The sequence below is a fragment of the Mus caroli genome, unplaced genomic scaffold (genome assembly GCF_978045245.1).
Source record: "Mus caroli unplaced genomic scaffold, Mus_caroli_1 scaffold_13, whole genome shotgun sequence".
NCBI lineage: Eukaryota > Metazoa > Chordata > Mammalia > Rodentia > Muridae > Mus > Mus caroli.
The window spans coordinates 116,762,040-116,775,455 of NW_028227268.1; the positions used below are offsets into that span (position 1 = coordinate 116,762,040).

The window sequence follows — 13,416 nt, forward strand, 5'->3', positions numbered from 1 at the left end:
CCTACTCTCCCCACCCCATTAAACTCCCTCAGGCTCCTTTAATATGTCTCCCTACTAACTTTATGCCCTCCACACCCCTTTCAAAACAAGCTTAATATTTATCCCATTTCTATCTTGTGAAAGCAATGTTTCTCCCTGAGTCCGATTTTCTCACTGGAAAAGGATTCTAGCTACCTGCACCTGTGTGCCATGTGCCCAGGGCAGGATGGGAAAGAAGCTCACTATCTCACCAAAGACCTTTCCCTGGACCCCAGAATATCACTACCCCACAGGGAACTGTGCATCCCTTGCAGCTCAAAGCCTTTTCCTTCGGCACTTCTAAGGTTGGAGGAGTTATGAAGACCCTCCACAAAACCTGCAGGATGTACTGGAGTCAGCGTGCCTGTGTCCTTTCCAAACTCTGGGGGGGAAAAAAAGAGCGCAGCCTAGGCTGGACGCGGGAAGGAGAGAGTCCGCGTGGGTCCCAAGGACCCGAGGAGATGGAGTACCCCGACCCAAATGTCTCCTTACCACAAAGCAGCAACAACAGTGGGAGAAGGTGCAGCCGCTGTGCTGGGGTCTTCATGGCCAACTAAGATGCAGCCGGCTTGCAGCAACAGCGACATTCGGAGGTAAGAGGCTTGGGGCGGAACCAGGGCGGGACCTCGGAGAGCCCCAACCCAGGCCACGCCCCCACCCCGCCCCTGACTCCGGCCGTTGCCTAGAATCCTCAGCTTCTCTCTGGAGGGGCAGGTGGTGGGGGCAGGAGGTGGGGGTCACGTTGGGATATGGACTGGAACAGAGGAAGGGAAAGTGCAGTCGGGTGCGAGAGCCAGTCCAGCGTGGCGGGAATGGGGAAGGGGTTCTAACCGGAAGACTGCAGGTTTGGACCGGGGATGAGCCGGATTAACCTCAGTGTCAAACTGGGAAGCAAGCTGGAGAAATGAAGGGAGGTATGTAGTACAGGTTGATAGAGGGGAGCCAGGCAGAAGACAGACAAGAGGCTGAACTCAGAGAAAGCCAGGGTTCATCCTTGCAGGTCCCTGTGGGACCCCTCTAAGCCAGGCACATAAATTTAAGCAGAGACAAGTTTGAGAGTCCTTCCTGTCTCCAAGGGACAGGGAAGGGCATGAAGTGGGTTGCTGAGCAGATGGGGGCAGGGAGGCATTCTTCCAGACTGAGGCACTGGGGAGGGGAGCTTGGGTGTGCACACATGCAAACACAAATGGCTAAGTCTGAAGCTATCTGAGGGCAGGCAGGTCAGTGACCGGGGCCTCCAAGGACCTGGCTTCTGGAATCAGCAGGTAGAAAGAAAAGAAAAGGCCTCAATTTCTCCCACCATAGAATACATCTGTCCCTCAAGCCCAGGACACCTTCCTGTTCCCAATGTTGGGACCATTCCTCAGAAAGAGAAAAGCAGACCCCTTTGTCCTCCAAAGCTTATTGTCCCTCAGGAAAGCACATGCTGGTCTGAGAGCTAAGGCCCAGACCTGGGAAGATGGCTTTCCCCACCTAAACAAGCACTTCCGTCTCCCACGCCCCATCACTGAGCCCAGCTCACCTTTCCTGACCTGGAAAGGCTCACTACAACTTTCTGTGAATTTTCACTGAGAAAATTCTGGTCGAAGCGAGAAACAAAAACAAACAAGCAAATAAACAAACAAAAACCTGTAACTACTGTGGGGCTGAGGAGATGTCACAGTGGTTAAGGGCACTTACAGGGGACCTGGATTTGGTTCCCACAGGTAGTGGAGGTAGCACGTGATCATCTGTAACGCCAGCTCCATGAGACCCAGTTCGTTCTGGCCTCTGAGGGTGCCGCACGCAATTGTGCACACCCATACATATAAACCAAAGAAATCTTAAAGATTAAAAAAAATAGCATTTTTAAAAACCAGTTAGCAAAGAGAACCTAGGAAGCCTGGGCTTGCTGCAGCAACAACAAAGGAGTCTAATTAAAAGTAAAACTGATTTAACTTGGTCAGTCATCCTCCTTCAAGAGGGGCCAACATCTAGGCCATAATCCCTGCCCCTGTGCTAAGGGGAGGGGGCGCTAATCAGGACAAAAAGGTTAAGCCAGCAGGTCGCTCTTATAGAGGGTTGATTGTCCCACAACCTGAAGTCAGAAACGGGAAGGCAGACTCTGTACCACCTTGGCTGTCGTCAGCAATGACGAACACACGCCTCGGGTGGGCACCACTCGGGCAGCTGAGTGCAGGATGTGCTCACTGGCTCTGCTGTGGAGAAACCTCACTCAGTCCACAGAGGTGAGTCCCAACACCTCAGCTACACAGGGCTGCCCATGCCCCTGGTATGCCCCAAGGGCCTCTAATCCTGCTGAACCGCAGTCTATGTCACACCTTCAAAGCAGAGCCTTCGCCTTCCTTCTCAGCCCATGGCCTCCCAGTGACAGGTTCTACTACTGCAGGTTCACCTAACACAAGTTGTGAGGAAGGACGGTACCAAAGGGAGGTCAGTGCCACAGCCACCATTCAGCCTTCCTGACGTAGGGACCGCCCGCTCTTCCCATTCCCCTCCCTCCCAGCCCCGTGCCCTGGCTAGGCTGCACGTGTGGCCATCTGTACAGAACTGTCTCCTCCACTCAGAGTCACAGCTCCTCTCTCCAGACCTGTCCAGATCCTGCTCTCTATTCTACATAATGACTGACTGACCCCTGGGACCCTAGCGGTGTCAAGCAAGCTACCCAGGACAGTGTGAGCCAGGGCTGGTCAGAGCCAAGCTGCCTTTGGCAGTCTGCCCACCACAGAGATCCTGTAACCATAGGGATACGGGGCTGAGAGACAGAATTCCCTCTTGGAAGATAGCAGCCACTGTGGAGAAGCCTCTGGGGACATGACAAGGGACTCATGGCTGTCACAGACTCCCATTGCTCTTCCACAAGATCCTGACTCCTGGCCTGAAGCAGGCATCTGTCTCTGATGGCTGTGACTCTCAGACTCAGTGGCAGTAAGTGATGAATAACGTGGAGCACTGATTTCCTTGCTCAGCACTCAGTAGGGCTGGCTTGGGGGAAAACCCAAGCTGTGTATGGCATCCCTAGGGTAGAGAGCTTACCTGATGGTCCAGACCCGACAGGAACATGGTTGAGGATAGGGCTTGAGCAATGCCAACCCAACCTGCCCCACACACTAGGGCAGGACAAATTCCCCTGCCCTAGGGTTTTCAGCAGGTGAGGTGATGAACACCCTAGAGATGAAGATGGGTTGTCCTGGCAGAACAGCACCTGAGGAAGTGAAGCATGGGGCTGGAGTGAGACCACTCAGCTGGTGCCTAAAGTCAGAATGTCCGTGAGCTGGATGCTCTGTAAAAGTCAGGAATGCTGGCCATGTGCTGGGCCCATCACTCTGAGGACAAGAGCATATTAATTGATGAGCCTTGGAACTCCTGGAGCCACCGTGGGTCAGGAGGCCCCACAATAGCCACTGCATCCCTCGTACACCTCTCAGCCCGCCAGTGAGGTTGCCAAGGAGTCCAGCTGTTGATCTTTGCTGTTTTTCCATCTACAACAGGAATGGCCACTCTTCCCACACATGTGTGCACGCATCTATATTCTCAGGCTCGTCAGGCTGAGCCGTCTAGAGCCTGCATCTTGTGCTCTAGGGTTCTCTTACCCCGACATCGTTCACAAGCCCTTAGACCAACTTCCCAATTCAAGGCACTGTGGCCAGTCAATTAATCTTCCTCTTAAATGTTTAAGGAGTTCCCCTCCACGCTCGGTTTCTAAGAGGACATTGTGATCAGATAGCACCCCATTTCCACCTGACAGAAATGCACAGTATCTTGCCTGGCCCTCTCCCTGAACTGGACACTTCTGCCATATAGCTGCACACAGAGGCACATGTGCATGCAATGTGTGCGTGCGCGTGTGCACACACACACATGCACGTTGCACATACAGCACGCACGTATGTATGTATGTACACACATATACAACACACATACACATTTACACATAATACACACAACCACACACATATGAGACACATACACAAACCACACACAGATATACTAACCACACCTATCACACCACACACACACACACTCAAGATGCATCAGAGATTACAAAGTTTCTTCTCCCATCCAACGAGACTGCCTCAGAGGCATTCCTGATGATTTGGCGCCCCCTTCTGGAACAACATTTAAGTAACTCAGTCTGAGGTAAACTTAACATATCTGCAGAAGGGAGAATTACATAAAGGAATGTTTCTGACCCAGCCTACAACTCACTATCCAATTTTGTCTTCTTTTTAAAATGTATTTTAATTAATGCATAGTAATAATATATATTTATAAGGTCCAATGAGGCTCTTCAATACGATGCATACCCAGTCAGGGAACCGGCCTATTGTCTCAGACAGACATCCTTTCTTTCTGTTGAGAACCTTTTCAACCCACTCTACTGACTACATTAAAGTATTCATTTTAAATCACTGTCAATCACAGTAATTCTATGCTATAAAACGTTTTGAAGAGACTGGAGAGATGGCTCAGTGGTTAAGAGTGCTGGCTGCTCTTGCAGAGGAGGTGGGTTTGTTCCCAGCACCCACCAGATCCAGTTCCAGGGGATCCGACACCCTCTTTTGACCTCTGCAAGCACCAGGCATGTACATGCAGACAAAATACTCATGCCTATAAAATAAGCATCCCTTAAAATTGTAGTAGAGCATTAGAAAGCTTATCCTTCCTGTCCCTCATAGTTTCGTAAATGTCAGAACCTGGACACGCCAGGGAAGAGGGACTCTTGGCTGAGGGATTGAGCTGCCTCCATCAGAATGGCCTGTGGACTTGTCCGTGGAGCATTTTCTTGCTGACTGGTGTGGAAGAGCCCAGCACACTGTGACTGATGCCACCCCTGGGCAGGTGTGCCTCGGTGACATAAGAATCAAGGCACTGAGCAAGCTACTGAGCAGTGTTCCTCCGTGGTTTCTGCCTCATGCTCCTGCCTGAGCTTCTGCCTTGACTTCTCTTGATGGTGGACTGTAATCTTGTAAAATGAAATAAACCCTCCCTCTCCTCCTCCTCCCCCTCCCCGCTCCCGCCCGTGTTGCTGTTAGTCATGGTGTTTACCACAGCCACAGACAAGCAAACTAGATCTCTGCCATCCATGTGCACACACACACACATTAGCCAGCCACTCTAGGAAACACTAGTCTAGTCTCTAGTTCTCTGAGAGCAACATTATTCTGCTTAGTGTCACACACACACACACACACACACACACACACACACACACACACACCGTTCCATCCCTGCTGCTGGAGCTGCAGGACCTCACCCTCCTGTAGCTGAATACTAGTCTGTTGGATAGATAAACCAAATTTCCTTTATTTCTGCGTTGGTGACTGATTCCTTATCCTGACTGCTGTAAAAAGTGATGGGTGAGCATACAAGTGCAAGCTCCCTTCGTCTGACTGCTTGCAGTTCTGCTGGACAGGCCCACGAGCGGAATCGTTGGATCATGCGATAGCTCATTTCTAGCTTTTTGAGGAAGATCCAGGCAGCTTTCCACGGCTGAACTAATTCACATTCCCACAGAAAGCATGGAGTCTGTCCTTTCTAACATACTAGCAAACATCAGATATTAAAACAGCAGGGGGGGGGCTGGTATTTGTTTGTTTGTTTGTTTATAATTTGGGATGTTTTTACACTTTTTGGCTAATTGTCTATCTTTTTTTTGGAAAACAATGTCTTTTATTCAGGTCACTTGTCTATTTTTAAATCATGCTATTTGAATTTTGCTGTTGAGTTCCGTAATTCCTGAAATTAATCCCTTGAAAGATAATAGGAGATATTTTCTCCGATTCTCTGAATTAGTCCCTTTTGCTAATTTAATATTATCTCCTCCTCTGTCAAATTACTTTTGTTTCTTGTGTTTGGGGTCATAATGAAAAAGCCTTTTCCTAGAGCAAAGTCTTGAAGCATTTTACACACACACACAAAGAGAGAGACAGACAGACAGACAGACAGACAGACACAGAGACAGAGACAGACAGAGAGAGAGACACAGAGAGAGAGGGAGAGAGAGAGAGAGCGACACAGAGAGAGGGGGAGAGAGAGAGAGAGAGACAGAGAGAGAGACACACACACAGAGAGAGGGGGAGACAGAGACAAAGAGCTTTAGAAGCTTCTTTGTATTATTGTGAATCACATTGTGTATCTAGTGATTTATTGATATCATGCTTATAAGGGAGGTTGGTCTGTAGTTTTCTCTTTTTCTCTGTATGTCTGGTTTTGGGAATCAAAGCAATGCTGATGTCATATAAAAGTGTTTGGAAGGGCTTCCTCCTGTGGTTTAGATCTTTGGAAAGCCTTTAAAAGATTTTATGCCGGGCTGGTGAGATGGTTCAGTGGGTAAGAGCACTGACTGCTCTTCCAAAGGTCCTGAGTTCAAATCCCAGCAACCACATGGTGGCTCACAACCACCATGAGATCTGATGCCCTCTTCTGGCACATCTGAAGACAGCTACAGTGTTGGGCCGGAGCGAGCAGGGCCGACTAGAGCGAGCAGAGGTCCTAAAAATTCAATTCCCAACAACCACATGAAGGCTCACAACCATCTGTTCAGCTACAGTGTACTCACATACATAAAATAAATAAATAAATCTTTAAAAAACAATAAAAGATTTTATGTCAGTTCTTCTTTTAAAGTTTGGGCAGACTCAGTATGGACACCCCCTAGCCTCAGGATTTTCTTTGCTAGGAGCCTTTTATTCCTTATTCCATCCTGTTTACCAGTTTTCTGACTTTGTGTCTTAATTTTAGTAATTTGTATTATCTGGAATGAATATATCATATGGTGTACACCTTTAATCCCACTCAGGAGGCAAAAGCGGGTAGATCTCTGTGAGTTTGAGTTCAAGGCCAGCCTGGTCTATATCAAGAGTTCCAGACCATCCAAGGATACCTCATGAGACCCTTCAATTGATAGATGGATGGATGGATGGATGGATGGATGCATGGATGGATGGATACACGGATGGATGGATGGATGGATGGATGGATGGATGGATGGATGGATGGATGGATGCATAGATGGATACACGGATGGATGGATGGATGGATGGATGGATGGATGGATGGATGGATGGATGCATAGATGGATACATGGATGGATACACGGATGGATGGATGGATGCATGGAAGGAATGCATCACCCCACTCCCTTCCTGTAAGGTTTCTGCTGAGCAGTCTGCTCTTTGTGAGGATTCTGTCACATATGAGTCTTCAGCTTGCTACTTGATGAGTCTCTTCTCATCATGCTTTCAGCAATGACAGGCCTCAAAGAGGATCTTTCTTATTGAATCTGTTGCAGGTCCCCTAAAGCTTCTTGGTATCTTGTCATTCCCCAAAAATAGTTTTCAGCAGTTAGGTCACTGAATAGGTTTTCTATGCCATGTCCCTCCTCCTTCTAGACCACTCTTTATGTTAGTTGTAGGTTTCTTCATTTCTAACTTATGTATCTGGTTGAATTGTCTACATGTATGACAGTGTACCACGTGCATGCAGTACCTGTGCCCACCAGAAGAGGATGTCAGATCCCCTTGCAACTATGAGTTCCAGAAAGTTGTGAGCCACCAAGAGGGTCCTGAAAAACAAACCTGGGCCGGGCAGTGGTGGCACACGCCTTTAATCCCAGCACTTGGGAGGCAGAGGCAGGTGGGTTTCTGGGTTTGAGGCCAGCCTGGTCTACAGAGTGAGTTCCAGGAAGAAAAAGGAGAAGGAGGAGGAGGAGGAAGGTATCCAAGCTCAAAGGCTCTTTATCCTTTTTTCCTGTGTCCTGGGCATGTGTGTGTGCCTGTGTGTTATTTCAAAAGATCTGCCTTCAAGCTCAGAAATTCTTCAGCCTAATCAACTGGATTCTTGGGGCTCTCCACTGTGTTAGTTTTATTTTTTATTTTCATATTGTTTTTATTTATGGAGGTCTTTAGCTACAGGGTTTCTGGCTGGCATGTCTTTATGCTACAGAAGACCAGTGTACTCACCCACACAGCCCTCAAAACTGATAGGTGTTCACGTGGCTCTCAGACGTTGCCAAGTCTCACTGAACGATGAGGAACGCTGTGTGTGTTATACTGGGCCTCCAACCTGGAACCAAAGTTCGCACTGCATAGCCTACCAACAGCTGAGACACATCTCCAATACCTTTTACTTTTACTATATAAAACACACTACTAAACTGGTAAAGATGGTCCAGAAGTGGTGGTGTGCGTGTCTTTAATCCCATTACTCGGGAGGCAGAGTTAAAAGACTTAAGGGCAACTGACCTAGCTGACACACAGACACCAATACAGGGATACAAGGAGAGGGAGAAGGCAAGGGGGCACCATGATGCCTCCAAGGGGAAACTGCCTGTTAAAGGATTCAAAAGAATGATAAATTCAGCAGAACTAGAGATCATCAAAACTGTGGGCAGAGTCTAGAAGAAATGCTAACAATATGTAAGTGTGCAGACAGCCTCACTGGCCTTAGGACAAAATTAGCAATCACTTTCTTTCATCTCCCATGACCTCTTTCCCTTCTCTACACAATATGACCTTTAGCTTACTGACCCTGCTCCTGCCAGGTGCCTGTGCAGAGTCAGAGCTGGCATCTGGAGCCTACCTGTGGTCCTCAACAGATCCTTCCCCTATCTGATGTCAGCAACCTGAAAGTACCAACAGTAGCAAAATTATAGTTGTGAAGTATTAACAAAACTAACTTTATGGTCGGGGTTCAGCATACCATGAGGAACTGTACCAAAGGGTCGCAGCATTAAGACTGAAAACCATTTTTGTAAGGGGAGATGACACACATTCTACCCTGCAAGGCAGCTCACTAAGCTCAGATGTTAAACAACTCAGTAGCTCCGGGAAGCCCTTGAAGCTGACCCCTCCCTCCCCAAGCAGACATAAGCAGTAAAGATCTGAAACACACTCTCAATAAACTGAGCTGCTGAGCAGAGGCCCAAACCAACTGGGCTACCTGGAAAGGACACGCTCCAAGCTTTTGAGCTGCCTGCAGGTTGTGCGGGTGTTCCGGGTTTCCAGCTTTTTGTAAATTGTCCCCTATGCTGGTACTGATGCAGTTATCTTTGGGTCATTTCTGCTCATGTAAGTATGATAGAACTCACTGCTTCATCAAGATGGACTTTGGTAATACCCTTCCTTCCGTCTTTCTGGAATCAGTAGGCAATTGTTCGTATCTCCCCAGGAATAGTGTCATGCAGCAGGCCTGAATGAACAGCACAATGCAAGCTCGGAGCTGTTCCTTCAGGCCCAGATTTTCCATCTCCTGAAAAAGGTTGGTGCCCCGGGTGATTCCCTCAGCATCCCTCAGGGAAGACTATGATGTGGGCTTCTGGGTTAGCACACGTGTACATAAATCCTGCAACCAATGGGAGAAAGCAAAATAACAGGTAAAATTTTAAATTTGTTCTGCAGCAAATGCAAGGTCCAGGAAGTACCAAGCAAGCTCTCTACCGTTGAGTTGCAACCCTGAATCTGAAATTTCAAGTTTTAACCAAACATCACCTAATTCATTACACCTGAAAGACTACCTTTCCTTCTCTTTTTGGTGAGTATTCCTCCAATGTGTAATCAGTATGCAAAATCCTTAATGAGATACTCTACATCACTCTTTCACAATGTCTTTAAATTTTGCTTTGTCTTTGACATTTAAAATTCACTTCAATTCAGATAGTACTTCCTGGACCAGTCTTAGTTTTGTTTGTTTGTTTGTTTGTTTGTTTGTTTAATTTATAGTTGAAAAAGTAGGGCAGTTTGTCTTCACTGAACGCTGAGACTGCAAGCATCTAAGACTCCAAGATGTGGAAGCAGAAGCCACACCTCCTGGGTGACTACTCCAGCCAGTCCAGCCAGGTCCCTCAGATGAGGGACGCTCCCAGAAGGGCACCTGCAGCTCAGCCTCCAGCAGCAGCTGCAGCTGCACCATCTCCAGTTGGCTCACCTGCCACTGTGCCCCAGCAGCCAGGCCTGATGGCCCAGATGGCTTCCACTGCAGCCGGTGTGGCTGTGGGCTCTGCACACCCTGGGTCACGCCATCACTGGGGGCTTCAGGGGAGGCTGTAATGCTGAACCTGCAAAGCCCACCATCACTTACCAGGAGCCTCAGGGAGCCCAGCGGCAGGACCAGCAGTCTTTTGGACCTTGCTCTCTAGAGATCAAGCAGTTTCTGGAGTGTGCTCAGAACCAGAGTGATGTCAGGCTCTGGGAGGGCTTCACCGAGCTGCTTGCGACAGGGCAGAGTTGCAAATGGTTTAATCTAACCAAGAAATTCAAGCTGAAGAGATGCAAAATTGGTTCTGTGTAATTGATAGTACAAGTGTGGACCCTTATTTCTAACAGCTCCAGTGCTTTGGAATGGCCATGAAAGAGATCTAACTGTGGATGCTTACTGAGGCTTGCGGTGTTTGGCCTCCTTGAACTAACTGTATTATGATTGTGAGTTTAAAAAAAACCAAAAAACAAAAACAAAAATAATAAATAAATAAATAAATAAATAACCAGACTCATGCTCCAGCCTGCATGCCAGCACTTGGGAAGCAGAAGCAGAGGGATCATGCATGTGAGACCAGCGCAGGCTACAAAGAAACACCCTGTCTAAAACAGGGAGAGGGGCAGGGAGATGGTTCTGAGAGTAAAGACACCAGGCCTGGTGACCTGAGTTAGAGTCCTAGGAATCACATAGTAAAAGAGAAGCAGCTTTAGAAGGTTCTCTCCCCTTCACACTCACACACACACATACACACTCATACATACACACAGGTATACACATTCACACACAAATACAATCACACATACACACACACAAATACAATCACACACACATACACATTCATACACTTATACACACATACACACACACACACACACACATATACATTTATACACACATGCACACACTCACACACATACACACAGGTATACACACTCACACACAAATACAATCACACATATAGACACATAAATACAATCACACACACATACACATTCATACACATATACACACATACACACTCACACACACATACACATTCATACACACACTCACACACATACACACATATACACTCATACACAAATACAATCACACATACACTTTCATACACACACATATACATGCTCACTCACATACCTACACACACATACACATGCACACACACAAATACACATACATACTCACATACACATGCACACACTCACACATACACACTCACACACACAACACTCACACACATATAAATATATTTCTAAAGCAGAAGGAGATCAAAAGGCAGTCCCCCAGCTGCACCTCTCAAGCTGGGGAGCCCCATGAGCTGGGGACAAACTGTACTGTCAGCTCCAGAGGAACCTAGAAAGAGAAGCAGCTTTGGTTCCAATGGGGCCAGAGCCCAGAAACACCAAATTCTCACCAGGCCTGGAGTCATGCAAATACTCAGAAGAAGGGAACAAAGCTAACAAGAACAGTCCAGAGTGTGGAGAGGTGAGCTGAGAGCCGCCAGCATTGGCTAAAATGCACACAGCTTTCGGTAGAACAAGGATATTCACACAATCTCAGCTATATTCTCAAAAAAAACAAAACAAAACAAAACAAAAAGTGCCATAAAGATGTAGTCACTTGACCTCAGCGAGAGGTTCCTGCAGGAGAGGGCCATCAGGAAACCGGTGTGCCTGAACAAGCTGGGTCAACAGGAACGACACGTATCATGGAGAAAGCAAGGAAAAGAACTGGGAGCTCAGGACTTGGCTTTGACTTAGAAAGGTTGGAAGAAAGCCTGGCTCTGCTGTGGATGGAGGCTGGTGCTGGGACCCAGAAGCTGTTTTTTGATAAAAGCAACTGCAGTAACTCATATGGGCCAGCAGAGGGAGCTGTTAGCCGTTTTGTAATTTCTCTCCGTTTGGGTGTTTGGGTTGGGTTGGGTTGGGTTGGGTTGGGTTGGGTTGGGTTGGGTTGGGTTGGGTTTCCTGAGTTCATATGGCAAACTCAGAGGCTTTGTCTGAGATCCATGTGCAAAAGAGCAAAGCGGCTTTGAGGTGTCAGGGCCGCTCGTCATTCTCAGCAGAAGAAACACCTGGCAAGAGCTATCCGGCAAGAAGATGGCCTGACTTCTGCCCTGCTTTCCTGGGCCTGCCCAACAAGGAGGCAGGAAACAGCAGCTCTTCTCCAGGGTTGCAAGCTAAAGATGCCCTCCGCGTTCCTGTCTTTCTCATCTCACCAGCAGCTTGGCTTCTAGATGGTTCCCAAACAAGCCACTGATCCAAACTGGCTGACTTCTGACTTATTAGAACCCAGGAAGAGCCTGTATATCATGCAAGCCATGTTCAGAACATGGCTGAGAAGGGGATTCCACCCAGGCCAGTCACAGGCTTGGAAGGCACACTTGCAGGAGGCCACACCGTCAATATAACAAAGAGCATGAAACCAAACAACTCCTCGACCCCAAGTAACCAGAGCTTGACCAGCTTGACTGGTAACTAACAGCTTCCTGTTTTCTAGGCCAATCAGAGAAGACTGTCTCCAGCCTCCCCAAGCAGCTGCTGTCATCTCCCCGGGCTGCCTGGGACTCTGTCACTGGATGGAGGTGGCTGGACCCTGTATTCATTTGAATGGTCTTTGTTTATTCTCATACCAGGAAGCAAAGGAAAGTTGATGGTGGGCGGGGCCATTCCTTCTAGGGAACTGCGCAGATGTGTTCACCGTTGGCCAGAGGCTCGAGCTTCAGTCCCTGAGGATGGACCTGGGGAGGGAAGGGTTGCTGGGACTCTTTGTCCTTCCCATTGTGGCTACCTTGAATAAATCCCCTTTGTTAAAGCTGGCCCTTTAGGTTGGTTTACTGAGGAGAGGCGGCTGACCGAGGGCAGACTCGGACGCCCCAAGTGTACTAACAGCAGTGTCTAAATAGTGGGCTGTAGAGTGGTCTCTGGGATTCACACACACACACACACACAAAACCCTATCCAGGGAACTTTCTGGCTTCTAGCTTCTAGCTTCACTGACTCCAGACTACACAGGGGTTCTACGGTCCTCGTCTTCTCCTGAGTCTTTTTCTCTTTCTTTCTTTCTTTCTTTTTTTTTTTTTTTTAACATGTATGGGTGTTTTGCCTGGTTCCCCCAGAGGCCAGAAAAGGGCAGTGGATCCTCTGGAACCCATGGATACCACCATGTAGGTGTTGGGAATCAAACCCCATTCCTCTGGACGAGAAGCCAATGTTATATACTAAGCCACCTCTCCAGCCCCTTTCACTTTCTAACATCCACTGGAAATCAGAATGTGCTGTGTCTAGCCTGTACTGGTGTTCTAGGGTCATGATACAGGCTTTCTGCAAGAGACTAGAAGAACCAACTGGTGGATCCCCAGGAACTGGAGTTACAGATAGTTGTAAGCCACCATGTGGGTGCTGGGGACCAAGCCAAGGT

The 13,416-nt window shown here is 48.0% G+C and overlaps 1 protein-coding gene and 1 pseudogene across 1 annotated transcript in view; one reads left to right on the forward strand and one right to left on the reverse strand.

Moving 5' to 3' along the window:
- Positions 1-610, reverse strand: part of Ramp3 (receptor activity modifying protein 3) — a 19,637-nt gene extending 19,027 nt beyond the window's left edge. Inside the window, exon 1 of the mRNA XM_021178454.3 lies at positions 511-610. Within this exon, the coding sequence (XP_021034113.1) occupies positions 511-565 (55 nt within the window). The 5' untranslated portion in view covers positions 566-610. The remainder of the gene's footprint in view (positions 1-510) is intronic.
- Positions 577-10,398, forward strand: LOC110306282 (coiled-coil-helix-coiled-coil-helix domain-containing protein 2 pseudogene; annotated as a pseudogene).
- Positions 10,399-13,416: the final 3,018 nt, after the last annotated feature.